This window comes from Coptis chinensis, chromosome 7 (assembly GCF_015680905.1).
Source record: "Coptis chinensis isolate HL-2020 chromosome 7, ASM1568090v1, whole genome shotgun sequence".
Taxonomy (NCBI): Eukaryota; Viridiplantae; Streptophyta; class Magnoliopsida; order Ranunculales; family Ranunculaceae; genus Coptis; species Coptis chinensis.
The window spans coordinates 10,059,629-10,076,224 of record NC_141462.1 but is presented as its reverse complement, the minus strand read 5'-3'; the positions used below and the strand labels follow the sequence as shown (position 1 = coordinate 10,076,224).

At 36.3% G+C, this 16,596-nt stretch overlaps 1 protein-coding gene across 1 annotated transcript; it reads right to left on the bottom strand.

Moving 5' to 3' along the window:
• Positions 1–6,011: 6,011 nt before the first annotated feature.
• LOC147485901 (calcium-dependent protein kinase 10-like) lies at positions 6,012–15,348 on the bottom strand. Its single transcript, XM_086571603.1, has 7 exons — positions 13,740–15,348; positions 9,246–9,389; positions 8,967–9,119; positions 8,134–8,249; positions 7,861–8,028; positions 6,735–6,959; positions 6,012–6,292 (listed from the first exon to the last, which is right to left on the bottom strand). Exons 1-7 carry the CDS (start codon positions 14,533–14,535, stop codon positions 6,173–6,175), a joined length of 1,722 nt encoding a protein of 573 aa, XP_086427729.1. The 5' UTR covers positions 14,536–15,348; the 3' UTR covers positions 6,012–6,172.
• Between the last annotated feature and the right edge of the window lie 1,248 nt (positions 15,349–16,596).

Sequence of the window (16,596 nt, the reverse complement as noted above, 5' to 3'; positions counted from 1 at the left end):
ATTCTCAATGATAATGTGAGAAATAGAGTTGTTTGGTTGTCCATAAAAATTATCTAAGTCCATTCAAAAACATGTACACGTGTCATTTAATTAAATAAGGGTTCTTTAAAACTCTTAAATATTTTATCACAAACCCTTTTTTTCTAAATGTGCACTTCTTTGTTAACTATATTTGAGAAATTAATTACCCTTAACTACTGTGAGAATCCCAGTTAACATGGTTTTAGGATGAAAATCAAATTCTCACCAAAGTGAGAATCTAAGTCTTGTTAGAGCATTCTCAATGCAAACAACAAATTTTCACCTTTATGTAGGACTATTTTCCCTTTTTGCTATATTTTCTCGTGAAAAACTGTCAATGGTTGCCCAATGTAGAAGTGACTATAAACTTCGGACGGAATATTTTATTCCGTAAAAAAAAAACGCCGGACGGAATGAAACATCCCGTCCGAAGTTTAAAAATTATAAAAAGTCGAAAAAACACGGCAGGAATGAATATTTCGTCTGAAAAAAAAAAAAAAAAAAATAAAACAACCCCCCTAGAATAAAATGTTTCGTTCGAAGCTCAAAACTCAGTAACAAGTGCTACTCTCATTGTCGCTAAATTACAAGCTGCCCTCATTGTCACATTTGTATTGGGCAAAGGTTTTTGGCTCCATAAGAGCATTCTCAATGCAAGTCAGTGTTTTTCATTTCCACGTAGGCTCAATTTCCCCTATTTGCTACCGTTTTGGTAAAAAACAATGTGAGGATGCCCAATGCAGAGGTGACTTTGAATCTCGGATGGGATGTTTGATTCCATCTGAATGTAAAAATCGAAAAAATGTGCGGGATGGAATAAAACATCCCGTCCGAAGTTAAAAAAAAATCAAAAAAACACGTGAGATGGAATGAAATATTCCGTCCGGGAAAAAAAATCGAAAAAAAAAAACACACGAGATGGAATAAAATATTCCATCCGAAACTCACAACTCAATGAAAAATTCAATAGCAAGTGCTACCCTCGTTGTGACTTAGTTACAAGTCACCAACTTTGTCACCCTTGCATTGGGCAAGGGTTTTTTGGTATTCAAATGTGAAAACTCTCAATTTTCCACAAGAGCATTCTTAATGTAAGTCACTATGAGAGGAAATTGAGAGTTTTCACCTTTGAATACCAAAAAACCCTTACCCAATGCAAGGGTGACAAAGTCGGTGACTTGTAACTAAGTCACAATGAGGGTAACACTTGCTACTGAGATTTTCATTGAGTTGTGCGTCTCGCGTGTTTTTTTATATTTTTTCAATTTTTGTTTTCGAAATGAATGAAAACATTCCGTCATGCATGTTTTTTCAACCTATTTTTTGTTTTTTTATTTTTTTCTTTCAAACGGGATGTTTCATTCCGTCCGCCCATTTTTTCAATTTGTATATTCAGACGGAATCAAACATTCCGTCCGAGATTTAAAGTCACCTCTACATTGGGCAACATTTTATTGCTTTTCACCGGAAAATTAGCAAAGAGGGCAAATAGTCTTACGTGGAGATGAAAAAAAATTGTTTGTATTGGGAATGCTCTCATAGTCACTTGCATTGGAAATGCTCTTAGAATTCTAATTCTGATAAGTTATTTGCAACCAAACCTGTTGCTAAACGTACTCTTATAGACAACAACATTATTTATTGAGTCCTGTTACTGCCGGACTCCATATTGTGTTGGGCAAACCCCAAAAACAAAAACAATTATTACAAATGTGTCATTGGCCCCAAAAATTGTTTTTGTGTTGGGCACTTCCCAAACCAACGTGAATTTCACTTGTTGCAACATTTTCAGCCATTTTCTTCTATTATCTTCTTTTCTTTTCTCTTCTATTTCTTCTATTCTCTTCTCTTCCACTATCATAACCCTTAAACCATAAAGAAAATTATATCCTAACACTAACACTAAACACTAGGGTTGAATATGCATGTGTACGCTAAATGAGAAAATTCGAACAACACCTTAAAGCTTAACGGCCTAGCTAGGTCTTTTCGTTGTGCACACCAAACGGCTGCGGTCAGTCATCACCGCCCAGACCGAGTCCAAAACGATGTGTCCATGTCGTTTGAGATTTGGACTTAGAAAAAAACTTACGTTTGTGGTTTAGTCCAAACGGTGTGGCCATATCGTTGGGAACTTACTCCAAACGGTATGACCACAAACGTAAGTTTTTTTCTAAGTCCAAATTTCAAACGACATTGACTTATTGTTGTGGACTCGGTCCGTGCATTGTGACCAAACCATTTTTGGTAAGACAACGAATCGACCTAAATTTTGGATTTTAAGATATATAGGGTGTTCGAATTTTCTCATTCAGCCATATATTCAGTTATGTACATATGCATATTCAGTCATAGTATTTAGTATTAGTGTTAGAATACAGTTTTCTTTATGGTTTAAGATTTATGATGGTGGAAGAGAAGATAATAGAAGAAAAGATAAGAGAATAAAATAGAAGAGAAGAGAATGACTAAAAAAGTTGCAACAAGTGAAATTCACTTTGATTTGAGGAGGTTCAACACAAAACAACCTTTAGGCCCAATAGCAACATTTGTAATAATTGTTTTTGTTTTTAGAGTCTGCCCAACACAATATGAGGTCATGCACTAACGATTACCTTATTTTTATTTCCCCATTGGAGAATGCTATTTGCCCATATACAAAATATAGCCCGAAATTTGTGAACCAACAAGTTTATTCAATGAGGATACTCTTTCGAGAAAGAGAAACCCCTCGCTATTATAAATTTGTCACATGTCATTAGAAACAAGAATAATACTATGAGGGCCGAGGGCATGCACTTAGTATGACTTGCATACAAACTACCTCGCTGAAAGTGATTCAAGTGTATCTTGTGGAATCCGAAGTATTCCCAAAAGCAAAACCTAAAAGTGATTCGTTTGGATAAGAATGTTTGCAAAAGCATTACTCCAAAAGAAGATGTCATTGTAAAATTGGAATAACTTTCTGAAAATGTCATCGTAAATTGAAATAACTTTCTTGGGGAAAAAGGGCATTATGGTCTGTTGGAGGAGTGATGTCCAAATGGAATCTCAGCAAAATGAAAAGATAGAAGAAGCGTGAATAATAATAGATGAAGACTCATTTATGATTTCACACCCGCTTCTTCAGCAGAACGTGAAGCATGGCACCGAACGGGATTCCGTCGTTATCGCAAACACGGTTCGACATGAGGAGTTCGATCAGACATGCGTTGGGCCCATTAACTGTCGTACTGATGTGTTACCTAACAGTGTGAACTGGCAGAACGTGCGAACGGGTTTAAACTGTCTGAGTGATCTGGACCGTTGGATAATGACTCAATCATTTCCACTTGGAATATAAAGGACAAGTCACTAAATCTACCGAGTATGGTTTGAGTAGGTGATGCGTTCCCTTCGTGGCTTGGCTGGCAGAGTCAGCCTAATTTCAACAAATTCAGGCCAATCCATGAATTTGAAATACACGACAGGTCTCATGTATAAACCCGTGATCCATTTAGCATTTGAAATAATCTGACGATTTTTTTGTATAGTTGATTATTTTATCAAATTTCCATTAGAGGCAATTCTAATAACTAATGCACATTGAGAATATCTGCGTTGCGACCAAGTTATACTCTTCATATTCATTGTAGTGATATTCTCACTGGCAATTTTCCAACAATTCTAACATATTGAGAAGAAACTTTCTTAGCTTAATTTAATTTTGTTATTGTTTTTATGTACTTCTTGATCAGAAATAGATATCTATGGTGAACAGTTTAAATCAACAAAGCCAATCCATGTATGGAACTATGAATTGACGAGGGTCACTTGGAGGGTCACTTGGTGCTCGAAGGAGACATGAAATTAATGGGGCACAACTCTTATGCAGGAGATCTCCAGCATAATGGTTTTAGATGTGACCTAAGATTAGGGCTCTCAATAGGTTTTGATAACTCAGTTTCGGTTTGGTAATGAGTTTAATTTTGAATCCAAATAGAATATTGGTTTGATTTTGGGTTTGGGTTTGTTTTCAACCGAACCGATATGAATCCAAACTGATAAGATAACATTTTAATAATATTTATTATTAATTTTGTATATATTTTATCAATTGTGTTGTTGAAATTAATCAATTTAATTTAAAATTTAATTAATTTTATAATTTTCAGTTCTGAATATATATTGATTTGGATAATTTTAATTAATTTCGAAATCAATATTGTAATATATATTTTAAATTTTAAATAAAAATAGTTTTAATATATATTCGATTTAATTAATTTTATAATTTAAAATTTAATCTAATTAATTAAATGTAAGTACCCCAATTATCTTATTGATTTGGATTTTTCATAATTCGACCCAAACCGATCTATTGAAAATTTGACAACCTTGATGATTAGATGTCACATATTCTCGTTCAAGCTGTCTAACACTCTAACCATATGTCATGTCGTGTGTAAGCATTTTTCTAATGCTTCTGGTAGTATACTATTGTTACAGTGTATTAAACATAAATCTTCTTAGAATGTTTGCCCTAAATTATTTAACATAATATATATAGTAGAAGTAACAGAAAATGTTAACACAAAAATACATCTCGTGGACAATCTGTTACATAGTGTTGAACTGTTAATAACACCCTCAAAACAAGAGGCGTTGTGCAAAAATATTATCATACTCATTGATAAATGATTTCTCCATTGAACATGTAAACAAGTAAACATGATATGAATTGATTTTTTTTTCATATATGTTAAAATTCGTGCGACACTTAAGCAATTTTTTTTTTTCCCGTAGTTTGTGAGAGAATATTATGAAGCATAGACATTTATAGTTTCTTCGAAACTTCGTTGAATTATTTTGTTTGTCACCGAAAGTTATACTAAATCTAGAGAGTTCTAAAATATCTAGAGATTTTAGCTAAATTCGACTCGTCAATGATTTTTTTTGAAATTCTCTGACCTAAGCATACATGAAGCTTCAAGCTTGTGACAGTTGTGCGGTCTTCTCCTATCAAATAGCGCCACAATTTAGATTTATGATTGGGTCCTTTATATTTGTATTTAAAGTCATGGATTTGCTATTATAAAATGATCTCAGTATGTGATATTTGTTTTATATTACTCAAGAATTTAAGTACACACAAGAACTTTTTTTTTCTTTCGATAATACACAAGACCAACCATCCACCGCCCCTTGTCCAATCGACTTCAAAAAGGATGTTTTGTTGACAATTTGCAACTTTTTCAAAAAAATATAAGTAAAACATAACAAATATTAAAATAATATAAAAACAATTATTTTGTAATTGAAGATGTAAAATAGGGACAGAATCGTCCAATAGTTTGTATTTTCATTTTGGCCACGCCATCAATAAAGCAAGTTTCATTTTTTTACCTCTTAGCCCCTAAATAAAACAACTATTACATTTATATTTAGCTATTTTCTTGTATTTTTAAAATAGAAATAGAGGGTAAAATCGTCTGAATTGGTGCGAACGGAATTTGCCACGGCAAATGGCTCGCTTGCCCACGCCGCATTACAGAGTAGAATAGATGTTTGTTGACTAATAACAAGTGACCCATCGATAGTGTTTTATTTTAGGATAAAATTCAAGTTGTAAAACTGCTATAAAGTTGACTCGTTTGAAGTGAGAACCGGCCTACTCTCAAGTCTCAACACGAAGCCAACTCAATATTGCTAACTGAGATTCTAGCTTTGTCTAATTCCGTTAGCCATATTTTATTCTAACATAAAGATTCTAACCAACATAAAGATTGAATTCCAATTTACAGTTTTCTGCCTATTTGACTCGGATAGTGAATAATTTATGCGAGGATTGTAATAAGCAAAAGTGTGAAATAGCTTATATGACATGTTTAAGCAATTAGACGAGCCTAACAGATACTCATTGATACATATCACCTACTGAGAAATTTGATAGATATCAACGTTTCGTAATTTGAATTGAATACTAGGAAATGGTTAACCAAGTTGGAGGATTGGGGATGGTCAATGAGATTTAACTTTAGAAATGTGCCAAACGTACTGCATTCTGCATTCATCAGCGTTAGCTGATCTTTACAACTTCTATTCAACTCATCACTATTAAACAATGGGGGAAAAAAAAGAAAAAAAATTTGAAGCCTCACCAGTATTTAACTCAAATCTTTAAAGCCTCCCTAAACCCAACGCTAAAACTATTTTGCAGGCCCTTTACAGCGAAAGCAGGATTTCCTTTTTGCATCATTGCCACGAATTCGTTGTAATCTATGCGTCCATCCTGTAAAGATCAACATGATCATATACGTGCAAGTCAATATCAGTTTAAAAAACAAAAAAATTTACCATTGCTAAATCGTATGAAGTTTTAGTCTACACAGCAGAGAAACTTGAACCTGTTAATACTTAAAAAGTTTGAAAGCTCACATCATGACGAGAAGCAGAACAACATCCATCATGAAGGCATCTTTTGGTGAAGATAATACTTTTTCCATGCATGGTACATACATATATATAGAGTGTATATCGTATGTTTGCTTAAAACAAACCTTTTAGTGTGGTTAATTCAAAAAGTTCCAATCCTTAGGGCATGTGCATACAATTTTTCAAGATGCAATGAGGTTGGCTTCTTTTACTATTTAACTGGCACGGAATGAAGAGAAACACTTACTTACATTTTCTAGTATTCTTTTCAGAATATATATTGGAAGGAAACCACTTACATTATCTTGATCCACTTCTCCAATTGTTTCTTCGAGGCTAAAATCCTCCATGCCAAATTCCTCGCAAGCCTGTTGAAGCTCATCTTGTGTTATGTAGCCGCTGCCATCTTTGTCAAAGTAAGAAAATGCTGCAAATAGATGATCTTCCTTCTCAATTTTGTTTAGATGCAATGTTGCAGCTACAAACTCCCCATAATCGATGGTGCCATTATTGTTGACATCTGCCTGCAATTGAAAAAATTAGACACATCAGACTGATAAGTAAAACAGTACGTGCCCTCCGCATTTGTTGACAACTGAACTTGGAATATTTCTGACAATTTGACCGTACAAAAGAACTCCAAGCCAAGATTAGCTACTACTTATATATCAGAATCCCATCTAACATGCGAAGCCAAGAATTCAAAACCAGTGAGATAGTCCTCTCAAATACTTCATCCTAAGGGTGAAATAATGTGCATAATGTAGCAGGCTGTGTGCAGTCATTTTAGGGTAACATTCTCTCATGGGTTAATTTTAACTCTGAGCATTTACATGAAACTGGGTTTATCGAACTGTGTAAGTACAGTCTTCTTATAATGAATAATAATTATGCATGCTAAAGGTGACTGTAGCTACTACATAGCATGAACTGATACATACACATACAACATAAACACAAGGCATCCTGTAGGCTGTAGGCATCACGTATAAAATGGAAAGGAAACCTAACTTGTGGAGAAAATTGTCCGTCAAGGAATTAATAATCACTTGCAGCATTGGTACACCAGTTCTGCCTAGAAGGCCGATTACATAAATTTGAGCCTTCAGAAGTACGCATTGAGTTGTGATGATCCAATCAAATTACTTTTGATAAAGGATACATACATCATACATCTAGTAGTGTATATGATGTGAACTCAATATACGTTTTATACAGGGCAGACTCTAGATTCTGAAGTAATCCTTAGACAAAAGTAAATGATTATAAAGGAAAACCTTAAGCAGCTGATTCTTGGCTCCAGTATTCTGAAAAGAAGTTTAATTTGACCATTTGAAACTTCTCACAGAAGTAAATAGAGCAAAGAACACATGTAGATAGCTAGTCTAGAGCATATGAACACTTAATAACTGCATTGTTACTTACTGCTTGCAATAGGTCATAAATTTCGGATTCCTTGAGATTGGCACCAACTCTTTTTAATCCATCCCTAAGTTCTTCAAAAGTGATGTGGCCACTGTTATCTGTGTCAATCATCTTAAAAAGTTCTTTTAGGCCAGCAATTTCATCTTCTGAGAGGCTTTCAGCAATAACCTGTAATGTGTAGAGAACAACACATTCAGATACTTGATGGTTTAACTACAACTATTGTGCGAAGTTTGACACATGTTCTACTTTTTATACGTCCCACAGACTTACTCTAAGAGCCATTTTCTTGATTTTATTCATCGCAGAAAATTGCTTCAAGCGGCTCAAAACTGCAGAATCAAGAGGCTTGTCAGGAGCTACCCCATTTATTTGGACCCATGGATGGCCTGCAATATAAAACAGCCAAATGTTAAGACGAAAGATATCTTCCAAAGATGCAGTGCGACCCATAACAGACATCCTCCACATGCTTGGACTGTAAAATCGAATCCCATGTAAAGACATTGGCGGGTTATAAAGTAACAACGACTTTGATTACGTATGAATAACTGATTACATATACGATATATCTAGAGAGAGAATTTTTTGCAGTAATGGTGGATAGACTGTATCTTCGATAAAATCTCTTCTTGTAGGTATCATCAGTCTCCCATGAAAGACGATTCAAATTTTTCCCCTGTTCTATCTAAAATATTGTGAAATGTAACTTAGGTCCTTGCATAATTCAGAATACAGGAAACCAGATGTTTATTTGACAATACAGAACGCTGATCTTTCTGATTCAAGTTAAGTATACTAGATGTCGAGGGGCATTACTTAGCTATGTCCATTCAGTAATAACTACAAGGATGATTATACTTTTAGGATCGAATTGTTAATTAGAATGTAAAAAACTTGGTGAAACTGTGAAAGTGATTGTTTGCATTGACTTGGCTGATTTTCATAAAAGGAAGACCCTTGTCACTGGGAACCTTATGCAGTAGATTAGAATAGCGCATTGTGCACAACTTGGATGCCATATGCAGGAATATGACTTCCACACACCCTCTCAGATAGAGACTCTAATGTTATTCACATATGAAGGTATAGTGACACAAACTTACAAAGAACTTCATGGGCGGTTAGTCGCCTTCTGGGATCTCTAACAAGCATTCTCCTCACTAAATCTTTCGCACTTTCAGAGATACTAGGCCATGGGTCTGATGAAAAGTCCAGATCACCATGCAAGACCTGCTCAAATATCCCCTGCTCACTTTCTACATAGTCGATCGAAAACAGAAGAGAGAGAGAAAATATAAAGATTATTAGCAGAATCCAGGTCTAGTGAGACAGAAAGGATGCATCTAGTGCTCATTTAGGAGTAGAACTCCTCAGATACTCACCAGCCCAAAATGGAGGCACCCCACTCAAAAGAATGTAAAGGATCACTCCTGCACTCCAAACATCTGCCTCGGGGCCATAGCGCTTACGAAGAATTTCTGGTGCAACATAATAAGGACTCCCAACAACATCAGTGAAAGTTTCACCTGTGAGGAAAAAACTGTCATTTCGTGATCATGCACAATATATATAGATATAATGAAAAATTCGGAGACTAAACAGTATAGTCTACTAAAGTTTATGAGATAGAGAAAGAGTGCGTGTAAGGAGTGAGGGCTAAGGATACTCTTAAAAGTTACAAATTTCTTTGTAACAGTGTGTGTTAGTTGAGAACAATTTCTTTGTAAGGTTGTTGTGGCTAACAATTTTTTTGTGAGATTGTGAGAGAAATAAACTAAGAAGAAAAGAGAGTGAGCATTCTTTGTGAGTGTGAGTGATACATTCTAAGTGAGTGTTGAGTGCTCAATTTTTAATTTTCCTCTTTTTGCATTGGATAATTTTGTATCTAGTACATCTAATCTATCAAATGTGTATATATACACTCTCCATTGGAAATGCCTTAAGGACTCATTATTAACAAATTGTAAGAAGAACCATGTAAAATTTGGTCTTGTGTGAGTATGTTTTTATCTTCTCTATTTAGTCTATATGTCTTGTATTAATATTGTGTTGATTGGGTGTTGCTTGGGAGTTGTTGAATGCCTTTGTTGGTAGTTTGTTGTTAATCGTTTCCGCGTTAGTCATAACAATTGGTATCGGAGCACTCAACACGGCAAATTTTTGATAGATTAGATGTACTAGATACAAGATTACAAAGAGAAGCACTCAACACTTACTTAGAATGTATCACTCACACTCACAAAGAATGTTCACTCTCTTTTCTTCTTGGTTTAGTTCTCTCACAATCTCACAAATAAATTGTTAGCTACAACAACCTCACAAAGAAATTGTTCTCAACTATCTCACAAAGAAAAAGTTAGCCTCAACAACCTCACAATGAAGTTGTTAGTTCCTCTCAACAATCTCACTTAGAAATTGTTTTTTAGGTCAAAACCCAAACTCTTCTTTTTATAGTAGGCCGAAATTTCAGTGTAGAAAACACAATCTCGATTTACTGGCGAAATCTTGGAACATGGTGTGTAGATGCTAGAGTTTGTTGTTAACGTTTTGGGCCACGTAATATTGGAGCTAGTACATTACACCCTCTTCTTGACCGACTTCTAGTAATCTTCAAAGAATGTTTTATCTTCTTGTTTTTCTAAAACCGAAAAAAAACTAACTTCTTTTTCACGGCATGGGCGCGTGTGCCCCTTGGGCTAGGTATATATGAGCGCGCACGCGCCCTCTTCTTTTCATACAAACAGTATCGAAACAGCCAAAACAACATTCTCCACCTCGGTGAGGTTTTAACACATAAAACCGAGCCGAACACTATCCATTATCCACCAATAATCACTAGTATTCAAACCACATCTCGAACTCACCATCAACTGCCCGAAGGACCATGCCCACGAAGAACCACCCACAAAGAGTCTTGCCCACGAAGAGCACGTCATGCCCACAAAGAGCTATCTTCACAGAGAGTCATGCTCACAAAGAGCAATCACGCCCACGAAGGGCCATGCCTACGAAAGGTATAATATCAATTAACAATGCATGAGCCTCCACCATTTGTGGAGTACCTCCAACCAATGTTGGAAGTCAACTCCATAGTGAACCTTCTACAACCCAAAGTTGTCTTGCCCATAGGCAATAAAACAAATTCCCAAGTGCAAAACTTGTCACGAGCCTCTACAATTTCATGCATATCCACCGACCAATCTTTGCAATGACCATCTCTAACAACTTTTTCGAAGTCGTTTGGTTCATCACCCTCGATATTTAGTGTGTAGGCAACCGAGTCTGGTCGACCATAATGCTTCACTAGCTTATCATACCCATACTTCGTAACTTGTTTCACACTTTTCTTTGGCTTTAATCTTGCCATAGCTTGCTGCTCAGGTTGTTGTAGCTCTACTTCTTGTTGAATAGTTCTTTCATTAAGAACCTCACTCTGTATAGCATCCTCTGACGCTTCCATCTCAATCACTTGAGATTTTATAGAATCACCACTATTTCTAGCCTTCTCCAGCCTGCTAAAATATACGTAGCACCGAAATCTCATCAAAGGTAATCTCACTGCTGACCAGGAACTTGAGGTTCTCAAGACACCACAATCCGTATCCCTTTCCTCCCTTTGCATAGCCCAAGAACATAGCTTTCTTAGCTTTAGAATCAAGTGTACTATCTTTCATATGGTAGTAAGCACTAGATCCAAACACGCACAATGTATCATAATCAGCTGGTTTCCCTGTCCACACCTCATAAGGTGTCTTGCAGTCTATCGCCAAAACTGGTGATCTATTATACAAGTAACATGCCATGGCCACTGCATCTGCCCAGAACTCTTTGCTAAGATTGGCATTAGAGAGCAAACATCTCGCTCTTTCAAGCAACGTTCTATTCATCTGCTTTGCCATCCCATTTTGCTGCGGCGTGCCCCTCACTGTCTAGTGTTGAGCAATACCCTATTGCTCACAGAACTCCTTGAAATGACCATAGGTATACTCAGTACCATTATCAGACCTCAAAGTCTTCACCTTTTTTCTGTGTGTTTCTCAACCATTGCTTTCCACCTTATAAATGTATCGCAAACTTCATCCTTGGACTTCAAGATATATACCCACACATAGAGTGTATAATCATCGATGAAGGAGACATGATACTGGTTACCTCCCTTAGAAGCCACTCTAGAGGGTCCCTTCACATCCGAATGCACATAATCCAGGATGCCTCTCGTCTTGTGCTTGTTTGTATCAAACTTGACTCTGCACTACTTGCCATAGACACAATGCTCATAGAATTCCATACTTGGTTTCTTTAAGTCTTTCAGTAGCCCTCGATTACACAACTCAGACAATCCCATTTGGCCCATATGCCCAAGGTGCTGCCACAATTTTGTGCACTCAGAATCATCATCACATGTATCCACTGCTACATCGCTTATCATTGTACTACCCAACAAAGTATACAAGTTTCCATGTCTTTAACCCTTCATAATGACTAAAGAGCCACTAAGGATCTTTAGGACTCTACCATTTTCCACAAACTTGTGGCCTTTGGAATCCAATGTACCAACGGAAATGAGGTTCTTCTTTAACTCGGGAAGATGCCTCACATCAGTTAAAACCCCACCAAACCATCACCATCTACTTATAGTTCTCATACCAGGTAGCAAACCACTTCCTATTAGGGCAAACCACTATTGGGACACATGTGGTAGGAACACCCGGGATCAAGAATTCACTTTTCGGTCATGTGGTCGTCTTGTGTAGACATCGAAAGACTTCTATCATCCCCATCAAAGCTGGAAGCAAGACTTGCTTCACTAACGTCCTCATTCTCCAAATTACCACTCATCTTGTTATTCTTTTTCGGGCTAGAACAATCACTTAGATAATGTCCCTTTTTCTTGCAATTGTAGCACCGTACATGTTTTAAAAGCTTCTTAGAACTACCCTTCCACTTACTTGTGGAAGTCATCTCATTCGACATCACCCTCGCCGTCTTTTATTGTGCTTCTTTATCAAACTTTCCTTTTTTAAACTTTGTTATTGACATTTTGGGAGCCATTTCTACAAATCACATAAAGTAACCCACAAGAAAACTCATTCGGAAATTTTATCGAACACCTTGTCTACACCAATTTCGAGCACTATGGTTCTTTATCAAAACTTAAAATCCAAGGTCGTAAACTTGGCTCTTATACCAATTGTTGCGACTAACAACAAACTACCAACAAAGGCATTCAACCAAGGTCGTAAACTTGGCTCTTATACCAATTGGTTTAGTTATCTCACAATCTCACAAAGAAATTGTTAGCCACAACAACCGCACAAAGAAATTGTTCTCAACTTTCTCACAAAGAAAAAGTTAGCCTCAACAACCTCATAAAGAAGTTGTTAGTTCATCTCAACAATCTCACTTAGAAATTGTTTTTTAGGTCAAAACCCAAACTCTTCTTTTTATAGTGGGCCGAAATTTCAGTGTAGAAAACACAATTTCGATTTATTGGCAAAATCTCGGAACCTGGTGTGTAGAGGCTAGAGCGTGTGCGCGCCTTGGGCCAGACATATTGGAGCGCGCGCGCTCTCTTCTTGACCGACTTCCAATATTGTTGTTTCGCAAAAATTGGAAAAAAAAACTAATTTCTTTTTCACGGCATAGGCGTGGGCGCCCGTTGGGCTAGGTATATTTGAGCGCGCATGCGCCCCTTCTTTTCATACAAACATTATCGAAACAGCCAAAACAACAAAGCCGAAGAGAAAATAAAAAAATAATAATCTATGTGCGTTTTACTTGAGAATTATCCCAAAATTGTTTTGTGAAAGGAAAAACTAGTTAGAAGTACAGTAATTGACACAAATAAAACCAAAAGCAAAGCCTATGGAATATACCTGGCTTAAAGAAAATCGACAATCCAAAATCAATAGTTTTGAGATGTGCTTCCTCTTGCTGGTTCACAAAGAGAAAATTCTCGGGCTTCAAATCTCGATGCATAACTCCTAAAGAATGGCAAAGTTCCACCACACCAACTATAGTCCTAGCAAGATTAGCTGCTTTTCTTTCTGTATAATGCCCTCTCTGAATAATCCTATCAAAAAGTTCACCACCAGCACATAATTCCATAACAACATGAACTGCCACAGCATCCTCATAAGCCCCTTTAATTGATATAACATTTGGATGACCAGCCAAATGGTGCATTATCTGAATCTCTCTTCTCACATCCTCTACATCATCTTCAGTAATCAATTTCCTCTTCGCGATCGATTTACAAGCATATTCTTTTCCAGTATCTTTCTCCACACAAAGAAAAGTTGTTCCAAATTGTCCTTGTCCTAGTTTCCTACCTAAACTATAAAATTCCTTCAAATGACCAGTTTTCCTTAATAGCACAGACTCAGCTTGAAGTCCTGCACTTGGTAATCTCCTATGATGGGGTTTCTTAGGCTTTGGAACCGGTGGTCTAGGTGGTTTCTTCTCTTCTTTCGGCATCTTAACTGGCTCCGGTGCCTTGTTCTGAACAGGTAAAGGGGGTTCAGGTTCAGGGTTTTTTCTATGAGACGGTGCTTCTTCTCCATTAATAGAGGCACCACCATCATCCGGTGATCGAGTCCACCACACTGCGGCTGAAACTGATTGAAAGAATCCATTCTTGGATATACTTGGTCCTACACATGTATTCCCCATGTTTTAATTCACCTAAGCAATCTTTTTTCTCTTCCCAAACTCTTGCTCTACTCAAAACATTGAATCCCAACTCAATATTATCTCAGTACAAGTAATAAAACAGATAACTTCTCCAAAATCATAGATGCCCATATCTTAATACAAACATAGCAGAAACTGTAATTCTTGCCAAAGAAGTAAAATTTTGATAGTTACCTTATTTAGCAACTTACAGAAAAAGAAACTGGTGATGTTCAACAGGGCAAGATACAGAGAAAACAAAGAAGGTAGAACTTCAAACTCTATCCAGCAAAAGAAGCTAGAAATGAAGAGTTCGATGATACAAGCAGTGTCTAGAAGTAGAGAAAGAAAAGGCCTGCAAAGTAATGGAGTAGAAGAAATGACTTGGAAGGTGAGAATGAAGATAGGGTCCTTGGAGAGAAAGATAGAGACAAGAGTTTGTATATTAACTGTTTATATTACCAAGTCAAGTTGAGTAGAGATGAAGAGAGACAGCGGAAGAAGATGTAGGAAAGGTTGGTTTCGAGTGTGTGTTTTTCTAAAAATGTTTGTTTTTTCTGTTAAAACGTGGGCTGACGGTTATTTCTGTTTGGTGGGAATTTTCCTTGGTAAGAAAACGCGTTTAGGCTGGCTTTATTTTAGTGAAGTTATTCATTTCACTAATCTTCTGGATTACAGCTCAATTAGTAGCTTTCTTTGCAAGAAGCAGTGCTTGTAGCCTACACTAGTAGTTTTTTTTTGGCTCAGTGTGCACTAGTGGTTGGGCCGGCTTTGGCTAGTAGTTTGGTGAATTTGCATATCAATTTTATTTTTATTTTTTCTTGATCTTGTATCAGAATTAAAGTCTTTAAATCCTTGATACTAATAGCTTAAAGTTTATTAGGAAATAACTTGGTCTAGTATACTGTGTGTTGTTACTTCTTGAGGGATCTATAGTTTTATTCAGGTGACATCTTCTATGTTATTACTTTTGTCCCTATAGAACCCAACACAAAGTTGTGGATAATCTCATTTGATCTTAATAAAATTTCAGAATCATTAAGACATGCAACGACATGTGAGAGCACCCTTAAGAGAATCATTACAGTAACATCGGTTCAAACTGTTTATTGAAAGTTTGGAACACGGGTTTTTGACTTGTAGTTATTGGCTGGATGTCAAAGAAGATTTGTTAGTGGATAATGATTTATGATTGAACACCACAATTTCCGCCTTGCCGCCCCACGCCGGTTGCCAAGTCAAACCAAGAATAAATTCAACACCCTCTCTCTAGCAGAGAAAAAATCTTCATTATTTTTTCTCATTTTAAACGCCTGATATTTTCTAACAAAATCTTGTACTTTTCTACACCATTTCTCACTTTTCACACTTTTTCAGGACGTTTTGCAAACCTAAATACTGATATTTCGGTTGAGATTTGAAGGTTTTCATTTTCATGTCTATAAACTACTGTGCCATTGCCAGACTAGAATGTTTTTGAGCACTCTTTCTTTTTTGGTTTTCAAAGTAAAGTAGTCAAGACGTACATAACAATAATATATTATTTTTTTTGGAGAATTCATAACAATCATATAATCGCTACACGAAGGACAGTTTGCGTTGGTTGAACTGCCTTATATTTTTGTTAGTTTCTTAGTTTTCTTGTTCTAGTCTAGTTACACGAATCAAATGCTTCAAACGATTAATAATTCCAATGTCTAGGCATAATTAAAAGGAACTCACCTTTCCTTACGCCATTTAGTTTAATATTAAGTGTTTTTACGCTAATGCAACTCTCGTTCTATTTAGTTCGAAAGATTGAGCTTATTAATTATTGTTATTCTTCCTTGTTCCGACTGAACTTAATAATGGATTTATTGGTCCTGAGACATTGATTTGTAATACAAAACTAAAGAAACATCAATAGGAACTTAGGAAGTAATTAGATAGGCTATAGTCCACAACTACTCACAGTCACACTGAGGAACAGTTTCCAGTCTTCTTCGTAGAGCATTACAGTATTTAAAATGCGTGAACAAAAATGGAAGCCAATTTTATAGTAATCTTCTGAGTCCCACAAAA

Bases quoted from the DNA above. Each gene is read 5' to 3' on its own strand.
- LOC147485901 (XM_086571603.1), bottom strand. From the start codon at position 14,535: ATGGGGAATACATGTGTAGGACCAAGTATATCCAAGAATGGATTCTTT. The intron at 8,250-8,966 runs GTAAGTTTGTGT...TTTATATTGCAG, and splicing joins AACCGCCCATGAAGTTCTTT to GCCATCCATGGGTCCAAATA. The intron at 6,960-7,860 runs GTAAGTAACAAT...TTTCAATTGCAG, and splicing joins TTTATGACCTATTGCAAGCA to GCAGATGTCAACAATAATGG.